At 43.1% G+C, this 20,450-nt stretch overlaps 1 protein-coding gene across 1 annotated transcript; it reads left to right on the top strand.

The window, feature by feature from the left end:
• Positions 1–3,124: 3,124 nt before the first annotated feature.
• prom2 (prominin 2) lies at positions 3,125–19,772 on the top strand. The gene is made up of 24 exons (XM_084667033.1): positions 3,125–3,343; positions 4,623–4,991; positions 8,140–8,201; positions 8,744–8,949; positions 9,251–9,371; positions 10,785–10,848; positions 11,578–11,667; positions 11,869–12,065; positions 13,352–13,426; positions 14,190–14,253; positions 14,421–14,577; positions 14,756–14,908; positions 15,202–15,325; positions 15,617–15,705; positions 15,847–15,931; positions 16,077–16,220; positions 16,341–16,409; positions 16,602–16,694; positions 17,019–17,072; positions 17,341–17,421; positions 17,948–18,016; positions 18,149–18,238; positions 18,533–18,645; positions 18,822–19,772. Exons 2-24 carry the CDS (start codon positions 4,727–4,729, stop codon positions 18,871–18,873), a joined length of 2,517 nt encoding a protein of 838 aa, XP_084523159.1. The 5' UTR covers positions 3,125–3,343; positions 4,623–4,726; the 3' UTR covers positions 18,874–19,772.
• Positions 19,773–20,450: the final 678 nt, after the last annotated feature.

Below are 20,450 nucleotides of genomic sequence, written 5' to 3'. Positions count from 1 at the left end.
GTCTCACGTTTTCTACAGCCCTTCAGGCAGCAGGGACCAGAGCAGCCAGAAAGAGGGTTACAACTGGGGGATTCACTCTCTTCCAACGCTGAGATATACTGGTCTCTCTGAACATGATCATTTTTATTTATATACCATTTAAAGTGTCTGTAAAGCAGAACTGAAAATGTATTGTAAGTTCCTCACACCACAGAAGAATGGGTTGTTAACTACCCATCCAAATTCGAATGAAAAAACACAGACAAGTATGTTAAATTAGGCTTTGAAATTGTGAGAAAATCAGCAGTCTTCTCTGCTTGATACTGGGGGTGTGTCGCTTGAAGGAGCTGAAGCTCCGCCCCCTCGAATTTATTGAATTTAGCAACAACAGCAACAACTAGCTAAATCAATGGCAGATATCAGAACAGACCTACCTGCAGTTTCTCAGCTGTATGTGTTAATTACTTTGTCTTTGCATTGTACCAGCTGAGTAAAAGAATGCAGATTATATAAACCTTCTGTGATCTGACGTAGATAGGTGGCTGTGACGTAGATAGGTTTGGTTTTGCCCCGCCTATACAAAACCTGAGCTGAAAACGGGTGAGAAACTCCACATTTCAGTGCAACAAAGTTTTAGAGCTTTGCACATGCTTTCAGCAACTTATTTCACACGTATATTATGTACAGAGAAGCAAATCGTGGAATTTGCTTTACAGCACCTTTAATCAATGTATTTGAAACTAAACTAAATGTAATCGTTAGATAACAGTCTTCAACTCAAGGCATTCCAAGCTGATCAAGGAACGTTCTGCATTAGGTAATTATGTCATATCAACCACATATCCAAGAGTTCCACGTAGCAACACACAAGGGAGGATGTGGGGAGTAGGCGCTGTGCCAGGTGCATTGGCTGACCAGACCTGACCAGAGAGTTTGAGCTGTGGGTTAATCTGCTGCTGATCTGAGTGTTGGTATGATGTAGCAGAGGCTCCTGCTGCTCTGCCTGCCTTCACCCAGCCCAGCACCTAGTCGCTCTAATGGGATTGGAAAGATGTGTCCGGCGCGTGTGAAACTATTTTTTTGTTGTTGTAGTCTTACTGTGCAGCTCTGGAGAAAAATGGAGAGACCACTGCACCCTATTTTTTTCTTCTTTTTTTTAAGTTGTGAAGGAGTGAGGAACAGAAGGGTGGAATCTTAAATTTGACCGCTCTGTTCCTCACTCAAAATTGTCCGTGTCAACTTTTTTTTAAATGAATGGAAAAGGTGTAGTGATCTCTCAATTTTTTCCAGAGCTGTATGTACAGTCATGGCCATAAGTTTTGGAAATGACAAATCTTAAGTTTGCACGTTCAGTACATGAGGAAAATGTTTTCATATGTTTCTATAAAATCCTGTAATACAATTTAACCATTTTATTTAACTTTTTAAACCATTTAACTTTTGTGGGGCGAAAACTTTCAACATATACAAATAGTCCCCTCTTTTACAGCAGTCAATCTGCTCTTAAAATCCAATCAAAATGATAGAGTGATTTCACTTGGCTAGAACTAGCTCACACTTACCCCTGTGCTGATGATATGACTTACTGAAATTATGTTAGCAGTCATTTATGCTAAGGCCCAGAAAGCTTTGCAAACACAAAATGTATGTTCGCTCCCAATACTTTTGGCGACGGCTGTATGTTCCTAAGGGAGGTTGTCTACCCTGTTGACTTTGAGTTGCCGGGAAGTTCTGAGTCATGCACTTATTTAGCACCTTAAAAAGGTGCCTACCAAGTTAACCATTGACAACGTATTTCTCTGTACACACAGTCTGCGTTCATTTGTCTTTCATTTGGTTTCTGTTTGCGGAAAAGATTTAATTCGATGAACTAACAGACAGATCCTGGGGAGATTGATATGTTCTACAATGTAATCTCAAGTCAGGCCATGGTTTGGGCCCACTCAGAACCATAGCAGTCTGGATTTAAGGGTACGGTTTCTTTAATTTTAGATTTGGATGTTATTTCAGTCATGGTGTTCTGTTAATGGGTGTAGCTCAGTGGTAGAGCATGTCCCTGTAGATGTATATATCTCTCAGGCTTACCACCCCCCCCCCCCACTAACACACACACACACATGTGTTTCTTCTGATAAAAATGTCTACTAAGTGAATACATTATTATTATTATTATTGTCCAGACGAGTGCTGTCCTGATGGTCAGCCTGATGGTTATTACGATGTTAAGCCTGTGTTCTGCACCTCTCTTTCACCAACCATCCATGGAGAAGGGGATCTCTCACTGAATTGCTCCTCCCAAGGTTTTTTTTCCCATTTTTTCTCCTCTAGTGAGTTTTCTGGGAGTTTTTCTTTGTCTCCCTTGAGGGTTTAGGTTGGCTGAAGGGCAGTTTTTTCGGCATATGTGAAGCCCTCTGTGACATTGCTTGTAAAAAGGGCTATACAAATACATTTTGATTTGATTTGGTCAGAATGGTTGTTTTTGTTGGAATCAGAAGGCGACACAGTCCCCAAAACGTTTGTCGGTGAATGGAATACATTTTTTTTTGTGCTGTCAGTGAATGGAATACATTTAGTGCTGCATATTTGCAATGTGTTTACATGTTAGAACACATTGCTATAGCTAAGAGGAAGGCTGTGCCAGGTTGGAAAGAATGTACCTGATGAGAACATGATAACTTGAAACCTGCACCACTCAGGTCATACTGTATGAGAGTTTTCTGGAACTATGAGCATGAGCTGTCATTCTTGCGACATTTGTTTCAAAATATGTAACTTCCCTTGTGTTGAATACGTGGTGAAGGACAGTGTTGGACTACACTTTGACTTAATGGAAAGTTCTAAAGGCCTGATTTCATTTTTGTATGACAGTGCCGGCCTCTCTTTTCTGACTGTGCTGATTCAAGAAAAAAGACAGCTGTTTGCGTACGCTTCAATGCTCTCCGAGGTAAGAACCCACTCCAACTTATTTGTTTAGTTCCCCCTCCCTCCCTCCCTCTCCCCACTCTTCTCATGACTCTCTCTCTCTCTTTCTCTCTGTTCCGTTAAGACCCTCCCACTTCCCTCTTCTGATCCCTCGTTCCCTCCCTCTTTCTCATAGTGGCTGTGTTTCACCAAGCACGGAGCCAGTTCATTTCAGCTTCCCAGAGACAGCACAGCCTGTTGGGTTTTTCCTGGGACCAACATTCTCCTCCCTCACTTTTTTTTTTGACCACGCACACCCATACACGCACACACTCGCACACACTCGCACACACACACAGAGAAGCAGACTAGACCAGAAAGCCTAATCACACACCTGGCATCTGTCCTCTACTCTTCCAACTGCAGAGCCTCACCTGTACCAGCTGCACCCCCGGAAAAAAAGGTAAAGCTCTCTATCCTGCCTCTCCATCTTTTTGTTTTTCCCCCTTTTTCACCTTTCGACTCCTCTCCCAACCCGTCTCTTCTTCCCCTACCTTGTTTTGAGTCCTCACCTTTCTATTCCCACGTGTCTGCTCTCTACTCCCTCTGCTCTTTCTTTTCCTCTCTTCTCTATCTCCTCCTGTGTTGAAAACTCTCAGGGACTCTGAGTGGAAAGGGGAGGGGGGGGGGGGCTACCTAGCTAGGTAAACACCCCCAGGTTAGAGGCTGCTTGTGTGAGGTTGGAACTGGAAAGTGTCTGAGGGTTTTTCTGTGACAAAGATAGAGACTACATTAGACATTGCCTCTGCCTTTGACTGGATCTGCCTCTGTCTGCCTCTTTCTGCCTCAGTCACTGTCTGAGTGTCTGTTTTATATTGCAAAAACCAGTGGGTTGTTGTCTTCTCAAAGTTTATCTTTGACTCTCTGCCTCTGCATCTGTGTCTGACTCTGACTGTATCTGCTTCTGTCTGCTTCTCTCTGCCTGAAGTCTCTCTGAGTGTCTGTTTATACTGTACAAAGCAGTGGGGTGTTGTCTTCAGCTCATAGTTTATCTTTTACGCTCTCGCCCTGTTCCACTCTCTCTCTCCCTCTCTCTCTTAATTCCCACTCTATTTGCTTATGAATACATGGATAACAAGGAACTGTAATTTCCCGAGCAGAATATCTCACAGATGTTGGGAGCCATTGGGAAGACTGTTTGTGGTGATAACAGTGAAAAAAAAAGCCTTATCATCTAACCAAGGGAGAATTCTTTGTGTCATCATGTCCTTAGTAAACAGACAAGGTTACGGTTTCAGCTAAAAGACTGACTTAGTCTCGTCACAAAGTAGATGCTGGTACCTGTGGCCACCCAGAAACTCACATACACCCACAACCCCATGTACTGATAGTAAACAATGTTTGAGTTACAGTAAATTGATTGCATCCTTAGTCAGCTGTCCTGTTAAAAGTCAAGTGTGAAATATGTGACGGTAAGGTTGCGGCAATGTCTCTGACTGTAAATATTAGGCGTTTACTCACACATGTCCAGGGCACAGGCTTGACCACGGAACTCTTTATGATCGTTTATTGTTTGTGGAAGTTTTGCTGCTTTGCTGAACCAACCATTTTGATATTTAGTCATTCACAATTTTTTTTACATTACCAACATGACCAAGCTTTACCTGTTCTCTCTCTTCAACAAATGATTTACTTAGTAGCCACACCCCATTCACTACAACTGTGTGTGTGTGTGTCTACAGGCCCAGCCAGGAAGAGGTAGTGCCATGAGGTGATCTCTCTGCATCTCTTCAACCCTGCTCACATCTCCCCAGTGTGTCTCATCACCCCAGCCATAGAGGCAGTCATGGGACTGCACAGGAATCTATGGAGGTCCTGGAGGCTAGAGGCCAGTGCCAGGATGTTTCAGGCCTGGCTAGGAGTACTCCTCCTGGGGCTCAGCCTTGCCCAACCTGCCCCTAGCCCAGTGCCATGTCCAAGCGGATCCAGCCCCATGGGGCTCAACCATGCCCAGTACCAGGACACCCCGAAGCTAGAAACAGACTTGGGCTTCATGTCGGGGGTGGTCCAGTCCTTCCTTCACACCGTCCAGCCCAACCCCTTCCCTAAAGGTCAGTGATGTTCTTCTCCTGGTCTACTCCTAGGCAAAAGGGTTGTACAAGATTCCATAGGTGTCCGAGAACGTTCTAAAGGTACCAAAGGTTTTAAAGAACAATCCAAATGTTTTGCGGAAAAATACATTCTTTTTTTAGGTGGAAACTTAAATTGATTCATATGGTTCTAGCACAGTTCAATCACGAGTCAAGAATTCAACAGTAACCAAAGAGAGTTCTACCCGTACAATGGGAATCATAGGCCCACAGTTTATAACCCTTTAATTGAGTAGTCCACTTTAGATGGAATCTTACTGATTAAAAGATGTTGATAGGATAACATTACACACATATTTTTATCATGCATATATCCTTACCCTAACGCTAACCATTTATGAACTGATGACGTGCAGATTGTTGACTGCGTGCAAACAAGGGACTGGGCAGGTCCAAGCATTCACCAACTGTTTCCCTTTGGTTAACTCTGTAGTCATTATGAACATTTACATTTTCATGTATTCATTTAGCAGACGCTTTTATCCAAAGCGACTTCCAAGAGAGAGCTTTACAAAGTGCATAGGTCACTGATAATAACAACAAGATTGCCCCCAAAGCATTGCGGGTAGCAGAAACAAGAAGCACACATTGTGAACAACCAAAAAATAAGTGCCAAAGGGAAGGAACCATAAGAGCATGTAGTTAAGCAAGTTACAATTAAACAACATGAATCTCTAAGTGCAAGTGTACCTGTAGAAAAAGCAAGCAACAGTAAAAATAAAAATACGATTAACCAAAATAGAATATTTCGCAGCAAATGCAACAGTTTATATCACATGTCAATCTCATGTAAATTACTGACAAATACCAAGCTTGTGTTTACCATCCCTCAGGTCAAAGGTCAACTGTTAGTTCACCTAATTGATTTTTTTCCGCAAACAGAAGATTTAAGACTTGACGCAGACTGTGTGTAAAGAGAAACATTTTGTCAATGGTTAACTTGGTAGGCACCTTTCTAAGGTGCTGAATAAGTGCATGAGTCTTACTGGTTGGTATTGATCTAAGTGGAAAAACATGAGAGAAGGACCTTTAGGCAGGCACATACACACCTTTATTTGGTGTAAACACACTTATAGGTTGGACTTCGGCACATTAGAACGATCTAAACAGTTTTTTGTTTGTGTTAAAGGTTTTCTTAAAAGCATTGTCCTCGTGTTCATGGCTAGTGGCAGCTTATCAACAGTTGTTTAAACATTCTGTCCTGTGTTGGTGTACAAGTTGATCCACTTAGAGACGCCTTAGTTTTAAATCTACCAAGCCTCTCTCTCCCTTTCTCTCCCTCTCTTTTCCCTCACCCCCTCTCTCTCCTTTTCTTTCTTTGCTGTCTCCCTCTCTCTCTCTCTCTCTCTCTCTCGCTCTCTCTTTGCTATCTCTCTCTTTCTCACTCCCCCTTCCTGGCGTTTTGCCCTGGTAGCAGTTCTAAGGACTGGATTTTGATTCTCCTTATTAGCCAGACTACATGCCACCTGCATGTGTAACCTGCCAGCATGTCTACCAGCATCCCGCCTCTGTTCACCCTAACAGACTCAGTTTCAGCCACCGTGATGTCATCTCCCCAAACACCTCCTCTTATCTCTGGGATTGTATCTATCGTCTCTTGGAAGTCTCGTGTACACTTTGTATTTATAAACAAGCAACTTTGCTTATCTTGGTCAGTGATTAACAAGCAGCAGTCAATGCCATGACAAAGGAGGGAGTGGGAGAGAGATAGGGGGAGAGAGAGTGAGGGAGTGTGTGATGGAAAAAGACTGCATGTGTGTGTGTGTGTGAGAGAAACAAACAGAGGCCATTGAGTGGAGGGTATGCATATAAGGTGTGTGTACAAGGTAGATTGAGTAGATTTGGTTTGAACAGTGGGGGTGTTGAAGTAACATAACAAAACATTAATAATATTCAAACATTGTTGTTGTTTGAATATTGGGGGGGTGGGGGTTACTTCTCCCACATCCCCCCCACAAACTACACCCTTGTAGCCTGGCTGCCAGCCCAACTTCTCCCCGCCCACAAAGAAATTTGGTCGGGAAGTTGGGTCTGGAGGGTCTCGTATTGGGAACAACTGCATAAAACCAGGATCTGGGCGACCAATGAAATTGCCAGGGCGGGCTTTACGATGATGGACCGATGATCAACAGTAACGTAATCAACAACGTCACGAAAGAGCCCTTGGGTTGAATTTGTTTTCAACAAACAACATATTACATTGCTCTGATTGGTTGTTGGTCTATCCAATTGAGCATAGAGGCATTTGTTTTACGAGTTCGGTTGAAACACGCCCCATAGTCACAGCCCAACGGAGAGTTTTCAGACTCATATTCTGACTAGAATTATCAACGTCAGGCTAACACCCTTGTGTGTGTATGCGTGGAGTAGTGCCGTGAGAGTTTGGTGATGGTAAACACAGAAGAGTACAGTCACACCTCTAATGCAATTAACATAGAAGGAACCTGCCAGTAGAGAGATCGAGAGAGTTATTGGAAGAGAAAGAGACTGTAGGATTGAGAGAAATACGACAGAGAAGCCTTCTCTTCTGCTTCTCTTTCTCTGACACCTGACGAAGTAGCAACCAGTTGCTTCCCCCTACACAATTACAGCAACCACCTGGGTGGCCACAACAATAACCTTGACTAGCAGACTTCCTTATTGCAACAATGGACCACAACCGTTGGAGGCCTGCAGTGTTGTAAAGTGTTGGATGTTGAGTCCACTGTGTGTAGAGGTGTGATGTTGACACGGGGGACTGTAGCGTGAGATGGGACCGCTGGTAGAATGGAGGAGATAAGGAGATAGTTGGAGAGGAAGAAAAAGAGAGGGAGACGCAGAGAGAAATTGAGGAGAGGACAAAAAGAGTGAATTGAAAGGGGTAAGAGAGAGGGGGAGAGATAAGGAAAAGTACAAAGGGAGGGAGAGGAGGAGCAACCGGGAAGAGAGAGAAAGAGTGAGGGAAGATGTCAAATGTAACACCTGATCTTCAGTGTATGATGTCAATCCTTTTTCCGACATGTTGTATGTGTGTACTCTACCTTACCGTCAGCTAATCCTTTGTTCAGTTGTTGATAAACAGCAAAGAAGAAGTAATCTCACAGCACCCCTTCCCTCTCCTCTCTACCAGATCTGGTGTTGAAAGCTGTTCAGCATCCCAACACCTTATCTGACCAGGAAACCATCAAAGAGGTGTGTGTATGTTTGTTCAGTGTGTATGTATGTTTCAGTGTGTGTGAGTATGTGTGTGTGTGTGAGTGCGTGAAGGTCACAGAAGTAACTTGAGAGAATGCCATGTAACATATCCTCATTCTGTGGGAATGTGGCTTTTTGTCTGGTTTGTGTGTGTGTGTTTGGAGGTCTATGTGTGGGGTGCCTCAGTATCTATGTGTGTGTGTGTGTGTGTGTGTGCATATGTCCCTGTTTACGGTGGCCAGCAGTGGTCTATCCCATCCTCTATTGTCTGGCTGTCTGTAGTGAGCCTGAGAGGTGTCAAGTGTCTGTGGTCACAACTCATGACTTGGCCCTAGAATAGACTTGAATAATAATCTAGTTGGTAGTATTTCACAAGATACAATTCCCAACATTTTGAGGTAGACAATCGTCTACCTATTGTGTTATGTGTGACTAGACAACTGACTCATTCTGATGGCTTGTCATTTTCGTGTGTGTCTATTTGTGTGTGTCTATGTATGTGTGTGTGCATATCTCCGTGTGTCTGTGTGTGTGTCCAGTTCCTGGTCTACGAGGTGGGCTTCCTGGTGTGTGCTGCCATCGGGATCCTCTACATTGTCCTCATGCCCCTGGTTGGATTCATCATGGCATGCTGCCGTTGCTGTGGCAACTGTGGCGGGCGCATGTACCAACAGCAGACATCCAGCCTCCACTGTCACAGACGAGGACTCTACTGCTGCACACTCATCACTACACTGATCCTACTGTAAGAGAGGGGAGAGAAGGGAGAGAGAGAGAGAGAGAGAGAGAGAGAGAGAGAGAGAGAGAGAGAGAGAGAGAGAGAGGGAAAGAGAGAGAGAGAGAGAGAGAGAGAGAGAGAGAGAGAGAGAGAGAGAGAGAGATAGAGCGGGAAAGAGAGAGCGAGAATGAGTGTGAATGAGAGGGTATGTGGGAGAGAAATCAAAGATGAATAATTGATGTTGTATTTTACCATGTTAGGCACTCATTAACTTATTTTCTTTTGTGTATGTGTGCGTGTGTATATTTGTATGTGCGTGTGTGTGCAGAGCTGGGAATATTTGCATGTTCAGGAGCAACGAGTCCCTCAAAGTCAGTGTGGATCACATTACAGTCGAGATAAATAACACACTGGACAACCTCCACACCTACCTCATCAGTCTTCCCAAGGTAAGGTACAGGTACTGTAGCGGGGTTTGCTCCTTTAAGATAGAAATACTTTATTTACAATAATGTATCCTGTTATTTGGGGCACCACCTTAATATTGGTTTTAGGACATTAAGGGATCCTATGTTTAATATGTAATAATTAGGAATGAATTTGTTCTAAGTGTAGAGCAGATCAAATAAAGTGACGGATCAGAATACGCGAGTTAAAATTAAACACAATTGGAATAAATGGAAATGTAATGAACAGTAATGGAAATATGTTATTGGCTTTAGTAAGAGTTTGATGGGCTAACACACGAAACAAAACATACAATGGGTCAGATGGAAAGAAGGGGAAGGAGAAAGAATCAAGGCCTTTGTGTAATAACGGGAATGTCTAGTGGTGAACTAACGGGAGTTAATTTTACGTGTTGGTCCAATCAAAACACATACAATATCAATTACTTGGAGCTTGGAGAGATTCTTCTTGAAGGCCTATCCGTTGTCTGGACTTGCTGCATCAATGGACTCAGCGAGTGATTATTTGTTGTTGGGATTTATAATCAGAATAAAGGGGATGTGCCTTGTGGCAGGTATAACAGTTTGTTGGTCAGGCCCTTGGCCTAGGTGTTGTTGTAAACTGTCTCAGAGATAGGTGTGAAGAGGCTGTTACTTTTGGTTGACTGACTTATCATAACAGGAAAGAAAGTTACATTAAAACATCAAATTACATCAACACAGCATTAAAGGGAAAGCATACATTTTATCAATGCAATGAGTCGTCATAATGTCGTCGGTGCTGTGTCTCTCTAAGGGGATCAGAAATGTCCGCGTTGAAGGTTTGACTCTATGCTACAGTACAATCACACACACACATACACACAAATACACAACTACACACACAGACACACACAAAGAGACAAGCACACCACCACACATTTGCACCCACACACAAATACACAAATACACAACCACACATACACACACGCACACATTCAGACACACTGCAGCACCCTGTGTCAACACACTCACTTACATGGTACACTGAGTCAGGGAGGGAGGGAGGGAGGGAGGGAGGGAGGGAGGGAGGGAGGGAGGGAGGGAGGGAGGGAGGGAGGGAGGGAGGGAGGGAGGGAGGGAGGGAGGGAGGGAGGGAGAGAGAGAGAGAGAGAGAGAGAGAGAGAGAGAGAGAGAGAGAGAGAGAGAAAGAAAGAAAGAAAGAAAGAAAGAAAGAAAGAAAGAAAGAAAGAAAGAAAGAAAGAAAGAAAGAGAGAAAGAAAGAGAGAGTTTCTCTTTTCTGCCAGGTTTATGGTGAATGATTAGAAAGGTGAGTCAATCATTCATCTCTGAGGTGGGTTGTGTTATTAAACACCTGCGTGCTCCGTGGTGTGTATTCTTCTAAGCGTGTGTGTATAATCCTGGTTTTCTACACAGGAAGTTGACCATGTTCTGAATGAGAGCTACAAGACGGTTGATGAGGTGTCCAATAGCCTGAATGGTAAGCTGTCTGTCTGTCCGTCTGTCCGTCTGTCTATCTGTCTGCATACTCTACTATAATGAACTTAACTACACAACTGTATGCTTCAGTATACTATACTATAATAAGTTATTCCACACTGTACCATACTATAATAAACTGTACTGTACTGTACTATACTATACTGTATTGTACTGTACTATACTGTATTATACTATACTATACTATACTGTACTATACTATACTATACTGTACTGTACTGTACTGTACTGTACTGTACTGTACTGTACTGTATTATACTATACTATACTATACTGTATTATACTATACTATACTGTATTATACTATACTGTACTATACTGTACTATACTATACTATACTATACTATACTATACTATACTGTACTGTACTGTACTGTACTGTACTATACTATACTATACTGTATTATACTATACTATACTATACTGTATTATACTATACTATACTATACTATACTGTACTGTACTGTACTGTACTGTACTGTACTATACTGTACTGTATTATACTATACTATACTGTATTATACTATACTATACTATACTGTACTATACTATACTGTACTGTACTGTACTGTACTGTACTGTACTGTACTGTACTGTACTGTACTGTACTGTACTGTACTATACTATACTATACTGTACTGTACTGTACTATACTATACTGTACTGTACTGTACTGTACTGTAGTGATGCTCTCTCATCTGTCCATCAGCCATTGGTCCACTTCTTGGTAAAGAGATCCAGAAAGCGTTGGAGGGACCGTTGAATGCAGCGCTGCAGTCAGTCAGAGATGTGGCCCAAGGTATGCCACACTGTGTGTGTGTGTGTGTGTCAAGGGGGGGGGGGGGGGGGGGTGTGGAGGGTGGATAAATAAAGTGTTCAAAATACAAACTGTATTTTTCTCGACGTCTGTCCTAAATAGTGTCTCTGTGTGTGTGTTTGTGTGTGTGTTTTTGCGTTTGTTTGTCTGTGTGTGTGTGCGTGTGTGTGTGTATGCGTGCAGTGGCCAACAGCACCAACGTCCTCCTGGGCCAGTTGAACTTGTCCCTGTCTGCGGTTATGAGCAGAGTGGCGGTGGTCCAGGCTAATGTTAGCGCAGTGAAGGAACGCTTAAACAGAACCTTGTCGAAGCCTGACTGTGTTGGTTGTGCTGAGACGCAGCCAGAACTGGAGAGACTCAACTTGGACACCTCCCTGGCAGTGAGTAACACTGACATGTACCACACTGTACCACACTGTGCCCCATACTATACTGTAATGAGCTGTGCTTTACTGTATGCTATCCCATCCCAACCCATTACATACCATACCACATGATATACTATACTATAGTGTAATGAGCTGTGCTTTACTGTATGCTATCCCATCCCAACCCATTACATACCATACCACATGATATACTATGCTATACTGTAAATGACCTGTGTGGTACTGTGCTGAATACCATACCATGCCATAATTCTATACTATACTATAATGTACTGTACTAGTTACATTTACATTTAAATTATCTAGCAGACGCTCCTATCCAGAGCGACTTACAGTAAGTACAGGGACATTCTCCCCGAGGCAAGTAAGGTGAAGTGCCTTGCCCAAGGACACAACGTTATTTAGCACAAATCGAATCAAAAACCTTCTGATTAATAGGCCGACTCCCAAACCGCTTAGCCATTTGACCCCCATGGTACCCATAATGCTGTCATAAACGTTGTCTTAGAGACTACCAAACCATAGATATTGTTTATAGAACTACTAATTCATGGGTCATTGCGTTTATTAGTTTATATGAGTGTTTATATTGCAGGAAATGGCTGTAATATTAAACATCCTTCAAGCATTTCAGATCATATTTAACACAGTTGTATGGGAAGGAAGAAATTATTTCAAATGATATTTGAAATTAGGAAACTCCTCTCCTTTAAAATAAAATAAAATAAAGTATGACTTTACTTAATTGCGTAAAGTACTAAGTAAAGTATTAAGTGAAGTATGACAAATTAGGTCCTACTCAAACTAAAGCCCACCAATATCCACTGTGGTAGGATTTTACTTCTGCAAAACCACAACTATGAACAAACACACAAGCAGACATTTAGACACTTACACACGCACTTGCACACACACACACACACACACACACACAGTATGACAAACTGCTAGGAAAAGCCTCTTGTGTTTAACAATGGCTCAACTGTCCTGTCTCGGCCAAACGGGTTGAACAGCTAACCAACAAAGAAGACCAGACATTGGATAGGTCTGCTGGATTACTGAATGGGAACAATTAACTACTAACGGTTTACAATCCTGAGGTGCATTGTTGACAGTGCATTCAGCTATGTAACTGTGCATTTAGCTCTGTAACTAGGATGGAATATAATCAGTGCAGTGATGAGGGGGGTGGACGTTGAATTTGCTGACCCCTGTTGCTAGTTTAAAGACATTACATGCAGGATTGAAAGTGTGTGTGTGTGTGTGAATGGCCCCAGACCCCTAAACTAGGTGAGCTGCAATCTGCTGTGGATAAGGTCAATAAAGCTGATCTCAACTCTCAAGTGAAGGAGGTGAGTGAGTTTGATAACAACACACACACATACTCAGCACACAAACACACGCACACACATACACACAAACACTGGTCTGCTTAGTATCGAATCCCGTAATATCTCATTTTTCTTTTTCTAAAATAACCACAGCATCATGTAATATAACCTCCTCTTCCTCTGCCCACTACTACCCTACATTCCAGAATGAGACCCAGAGATTAAACAGTGTAGAGATTAGAAGGTCAGCCCATGAGTGTAACCACTGATTAGCCAGCCAATAACAGCTGGAACCTGCATGCTCAATCGATTGGCTTTTCTCTTTGAGGAAAAATAGAAAGAAAACCAGATGGACTGATAACCTTTAAACTGAAGACTACAAGGTCCATGTTGTCATATATGTACCAGAGGGAGAGAGTGAGGCCATACATACAGAAAACTGTAGTCTGTTATAAATATTCTGGATGATATGTCTGCAGGGCTTGGCTGAGGTTAGCTGTCTGCTGGCCTAGCTGTCTGTCTATAGGGTTAGCTGTCTGTTTGCGGGGTTAGGATTAACTGTCTGTAGGACAAGCTGTCTGTCAGTGGACCTAGCTATCTGTCTGGGGGTTAGCTGTCTGTAGTCTTAGCTGTCTGTAGGACTTGCTGCCTGTATGTAGAGTTAGCTGTCTGTAGTGTTAGCTGTCTGTAGGACTAGCTTTCTGTCTTTAGGGTTAGCTGTCGGGGGATTTAGCTGTCTGTAGACTGTCAGTACAGACCAGAACTGATTGTCCTACTGTTACAGGGAGAAACCTTCTTCCAGAACATTCCCCAGAGAGTGACCAATGACACCAAGGATGCTGTCAAAAGTGAGTATGCTGCAGAGACAGGATCTGGTAGTTCTGTACAACATGTGTAATACTTCATTGACAATACTTCCTTAATGAACTGTGTATCTATAGTCATTGTAAAATGTTGTTGTTGTTGTTGTTGTATGCAGTACTGCATTACAAACTAATGTATGTGTGTGTGCCAGGTGTAAAAAAGCAACTGGAAGATATTAAAAGCCAGATCTCCAAGGTGACCAGTGACATCCCTGTGTCCACCCTGAGCAACCTGGCTGAAGAACTGGGACAGGCGATGAAGTACGTTGGCCAGTACAGACCTGAGACTGAGAGAGCTGAACACATCAGGTAAACATCAACAACAAGGATTATCAAGTTGAACAATAAAACAACAAGTTAAATAATAATTACTGTTTGACACTCACAGTTCCTGATATTTTGCAAAGAAATGCTTAGTCACTTAGTCTGTGTGTGTGTGTGTGTGTGTGTGTTTGTCTGTCTGTGTTTGTCTGTCTGTGCCCTCCAGGTGGAGTGTGTTTTTGGCCTTGTGTTGTTTGGTGTTGCTGGTGGTGGTGTGTAACCTGATGGGGCTGCTTCTGGGCCCAGTGGGTCTGAAGCCCAAGGTTGACCCGATGGAACGCTCCGGAACTTCAGAATGTGGGGGCTCCTTTTTCATGATGTGAGTCCTGAATTATACTGATTAATTTAATATAGAATATAGTTGAGTAGAGTACAGTAAAATGAAATATAATATAATATAATAATATGTTTTACTATAATATACTATGATAGCATGGAATATAATACAGGATGATAGAATGAAAATGAATGAAACATGCTATTTTCTATTTACTTTCCATTCCTTGGATAGTTTTACTAAAAACGTTAAAAAATATAAAACTAAGTTTAGGCCTGTTGAAGTCTCATGACTGACCTTGTATCCTGTGACCCTTGACCTGGATGTGGTTGCAGAGGTGCAGGGTTGAGCTTCCTGTTCTCCTGGCTGTTCATGCTCTTGGTGCTGGTTCTTTTCCTGTTGGGCGGCAATGTCTACACCCTGGTCTGTCAGCCCTGGCACGACGGGAAGCTGCTGCAGGTAACACACACACACACAGATGTGTTCTCGGCAAACCAACAACTCAACATGGACAAGATCCAGAGAAAGGTTTCACAATTCCAGGGACAGTTTACTGATAAGAGAGATGGCAACATGGAAATGAAACTGAACCGTACCCCTCTCTGTTCAAACATATTGCTCAATTATACATGTACACACACACACGCACATCACACACACACACACACACACACACACACACACACACACACACACACACACACACACATGGACATGAATGCATTAGTAACCTGTGTGTTTCCCCCACAGCTGGTTGACACTCCAGGCCTGATCCCTGGGTTTAATCTGTCAGAGACACTGGGTCTCAAATCTAACGTCCCTCTCACTGAGGTTTACAAGTAGGTAGAAAGACACACGCACACTCACACATGTGCACTCACACATCTATATTGTCTGATAGAAAAGACATTTACATGTAGCCTGACATCCCCTCCTTTGTGTATATATGTTTGTGTGTGTGTGTGTGTGTGTGTGTGTAGGGACTGTGAGCAGGACATGCCCCTGTGGTCGACCCTTCACTTGTACGAGCTCATAAACCTCAACGATTTGCTCAACGTGTCCAAGGTAAGACAAGTTGTTCCACCAACACAAGATACTTTATACTACAGAGGTGAGGTGAGACAAATAGAATGGAACCCCTCAAAGATAACATACTCGGCCAACTATCCTCTTCTCTTCACCTCTCCTCACCTCCCCTCTCCTCCTACAGTACACAGAGCAAATCCAGCAGAACTTTGAGGGTAATGACATCAACCTGCCCGCCATCACTCTGCTGACCCCAGAGATACGATCTCAGCTCAGCAGCTTCTCATCCATGGCCAAGGACATAGACTTCTCTGTTGTCACCCAGCAGGTAACAGAGGGTGTGTGTGTATGTGTTTACTGTCCATGTGTGTGTGAGTGTGTATCTACAGCCATGTTTCATCATAACATGTTTACGACAAATGTTCAAGCATGTTTACACATCTTGCAGATCAACAACATGTCTAGGATCAACATTAACACAACAGCTGACAATCTGGACTCTCTGGCCACAATGCAGGTAATTGGCTGGTCTGCTTCTAACAAAGACTACTGTATATTCAAGTTGATTCTTTTCGGAATTAGTGACTATTCCGGTATATTCTCAGTAGCCTCAAAGACAATGTCCTTCAATATTGTTGACATACTGTATGTCTCCATTGTCATGTCTATGATCTAGGACACTAATGTGGTGTGTTCCTCTGTCTTGTAGCCTGACCTCACCATACAGGCAGAGCTGAGGACTGAGGCAGCAGATCTGAGGAGGATCCAGAATGATATAGATACAACCATCATCCCACAATTGGTGAGTCTACTTAGCCAAGCTTATGTTATCTTAGATTAGCCCATTTTAGCATAGCCTAACCTTTCCAAGCCTAGCCTAGCTAGTCTAATCCTATTCATACATAGGATATCCCTTCTAATCCTAGTGTATCCTATCCTAATCCTTCCTAATAAATGTATCCTATTTTAGCCTAGTCTATGCCAGCCAAGGCTAGCTTAGTTTAGCCAAGCCTAGACAAACACATATTAGCATAGCTTTTAGCGAAGCCTACCATGACTTTGTTCAACTGCTCGTTGTCTCTCCGGCCTGTGTGAACCCTAAACCTGATCACATCTTCTCTTCCAGGTGAATCTGAACTCTACCATCCAGGCCCTACATGCAATAGCAACACAAGTTAATGTAGGTGACACACTGAATCCATGTCAGCAGCACTGACACACTTGAAGCCTCACATTTAGCTCTCCTACTCCTCCACTCATCAACTCTCACTCACTCTCTCTCTGTTTCTCTCCATCTTTCTCCCTTACTCTCTCGTGCTCCCTCTCCCTCTCTCTGTTTCTCACCTTCTCTCTGTCCCTGTCTCTCCTTCCATCTCCCCCTCTTTCTTTCTCTTTTGCTGTCTCTCTTTTTCCGTCTCTCTCTCCGTCTCTTTGGTTCTACCCTCCAGGGCACAGTGGAGAATGTGCTGAGGAAAGTAGGGACTGCTCAGGACTTCCTCAACACAAACACCTCACTCATCATTAAGAATGTGAGTTCTCAGTACCAGCTGCATACATGGGGAAACAACTGCTGCACTGATATGTCATATTTATATCATATACATCGTATGTTAAGGTCAAGTGGTTTGGTTTTCCTTTGTGGAAGGTGTGGCAGCTAAATCCCATTAAAGGGGAAGGGTTGGTAATGTAGGCCTACTAGCCCTACCTGAACCTAGCTACAGTCATACAGAGTATAACTGTGTTTGTGTGTGTATCTGTGCTTGTATGTATGTTTTTTGTGCGCATGTCTTGTATATATCTGTGTCTGCATGTGTTGTGTGTGTTCTTTCCAGATACTACAATACCCAGAATGCTAGAGTGAAATGTGACCGGTGATTGATTTACCGTGACTCATGATTTTTCAGTTTGAGTCGCTAGAGAATGTGAGGAATTTACCCTCTCTCTCTTGCTATTACTTTCCCTTACCCCTACTCACTTTATCCCCCTTTCTTTCATCTCTCCTCTCTATCTTTCTCTTTCTCTCACACATCTCTCTCCTTCCTTTTCCTCTCCCAGGAGAGTAGAAGGTTTGTGGACTGTCAGATGGGGTACTTTATAACCTATGCAGACTGGGCCAACATGACGGTGAGTCATTGCCAGCTTGTAGACCAACATTTTAGTGTTGGAGTTTGTGTATTTTTTGTGTACTATATAGTCTATAGCACATTTTGTGTATCTGTTTTTGAACGTGTGTTTGGGTGTGTGTGTTTTCTGCAGATCACACAGCAGGTGGGTCGCTGTGGACCCGTTGCACAAGCTGTGGACACAGCAGAGGTCATTGTTTGCTCTTACATGGTGGAGTCTCTGGTAAGACGTCTTCACCCTCCGCCTCGTCCTCCATCTGCTTCCCCTGTTACTCCTCCTCCTCCTCTTCCCCCATCTGCTTCCCCTGCTCCTCCTCCTCCTCCTCTCCCCCCATCTGCCTCCCCTGCTCCTCCTCCTCCACGTGTTCTCATCTTCATTAGCCTCAGAACCACATATTGATTCACCAGCAATCACATGTGCTACTCAGTGAGATTGAGCTGTGTCACTCGGTATCTATATGTATCTTAAGTTGTTGTTATTGTGTGTGTGGTTGTGTGTGTGTGTGTGTGTGTGTAGAATGCGTTCTGGTTCAGCCTGGGATGGTGCATGCTTTTCTTCATCCCCAGCATCATCTTCTCCATTAAACTGGCCAAGTACTACAGGAAGATGGACCAAAGTGACATTTTTGAGTGAGTGACACACAAACATACGCTCATACAAACACACATGCACCTGCACATACACTCATACATGGACTCACACACACACATACACACAAATGATTACACACACATGCACTCATATTCACACACACTTCTTGATGGTTGCGTTTACCTCTGATGACCATGTGTGTCTGTCCTCCCAGGAACGACATAGCCATGAACCACATCCCCCGGGCCCAGGTCAAACCATACTGAAGGTGGCACGAGGACTGAGAATAGCTGGCACTATTCTCAGAGAATACTAGAAACCCCCCTCCCTGACATGGTATAGTCCGGCAATGACAGTGGTATCCACTGATGAATATGAACTAACAAACACATACGCAGACACGCACACAAGCACAATTCACTTGAAGTGATTGAAATTCCTATGAGATGTGGCACAGAGGTGGAGTTAGCAGGGATCGTATTGTCTAGTCACGGCACTAGTTTGTTTTACTTAACTGTCCCTTCTTCCGGTCATCTAATCAACGTTCATCTCTGGTCAGTTTGAAGTTCCAAACCCAATGTACTGTTTTCCATTTCATGCTATGTGTGTGTGGACTGACTGTCGTGTGTATGTATGTGTGTGTGTCTCACTGGCTTCCCCCTGATTTCCCAGTTGTTTTTGAATACAAACTTGATCAGAGTTTCTCTTTTTGAATGTTTTTTCTAAACAAATATTTTTGTAAGTAATGATATTTAATAATGTTCAAAGACTGATTTAAAGATGATTACATTTTATACTTGACAATGAATATACCATAGCATATGTTTGTATAATGTGTTACAAAGCACTTTATTGGGTCTTTATGCGGATTGCAGTTCATGATGAAACTTTTATGAAAGCTGTCGGTGGTCAAACTACTGTGATTAAAATATGCTACTGAAGACTTATGAAACCTGTGTGAAATATGAGATCCTTCTATTATCATGACACCTTTAAAGATAAAGTGAAAAAAAACAAAAAAAACATGATCTAAACAAATAAGCCTTTAGGCTGTCCCATCACTTCTGCAGTGTCATAGTGTGACTATCCTATTTCAGTCCTGTCTGCCTGGAGTTCACATTTGTGTGCCAAGGTCACAGCTTCATTAAAGGGCTAGTTTGCCGGATCAAGGCTCAGTGTGGTTCATTGAGATTGATTATTGTTTACAGGACTGCAGTCTAAAAATGGACGAGGTCGATGGATGCTGTTTCGACAAAACCTGCATCACAGACCTCCGGAAGATGAGTGGAAGAATCTGTACACTCCACAGCAAAGATGTGTGTGTATGAGATAGAGTGAGACAGCGGGAGAGAAAGAGAGAGATATGGAAAGACAAAGAGAAGCTGATTTGGGTATTGGATGGTGGATGATGTTTCATGCAGGCAAAGACACTTCTGCTTAGCACAGATGGCCGTGAAGGGGCTGAAGTGCAACAGGGAGAGAGATGCAGAGGAAGAAGATGGCTATCAGCATGGAATCTGACACTGACGACAGCAGGACACTGCAGATTTGACTTGCCCTTTCTCTCCCCCCTTTTTCCTTCGCTCTCTCTTGCGCTTTCTCTGCTTCCTTCTCTCTCGCTCTTTCTCCCTTTTTCCTCCCCCTTTCTCTCTCTCATTCCTTCCTTCTCTCTATACCTCCCTTCCTCTCCCCCTTATATTTTTCCCTCACTCCCTCCCCCTAACTCTCTCTCTCACTCCCTTTCTCTGCCTCCTTTTCTCTCTCCACCTTTCTCTAACTCCCTTTTTCTTCCCCCCCTTTTCCCTCTCTCTCCCTCCCTCTCTCTTCCTTGGATAATCCTTAT

This window comes from Hypomesus nipponensis, chromosome 11 (assembly GCF_054491055.1).
Source record: "Hypomesus nipponensis isolate SF chromosome 11, ASM5449105v1, whole genome shotgun sequence".
Lineage (NCBI taxonomy): Eukaryota > Metazoa > Chordata > Actinopteri > Osmeriformes > Osmeridae > Hypomesus > Hypomesus nipponensis.
Note: the sequence above shows the minus strand (reverse complement) of the source record. Positions and strands in the feature narration are given on the sequence as shown.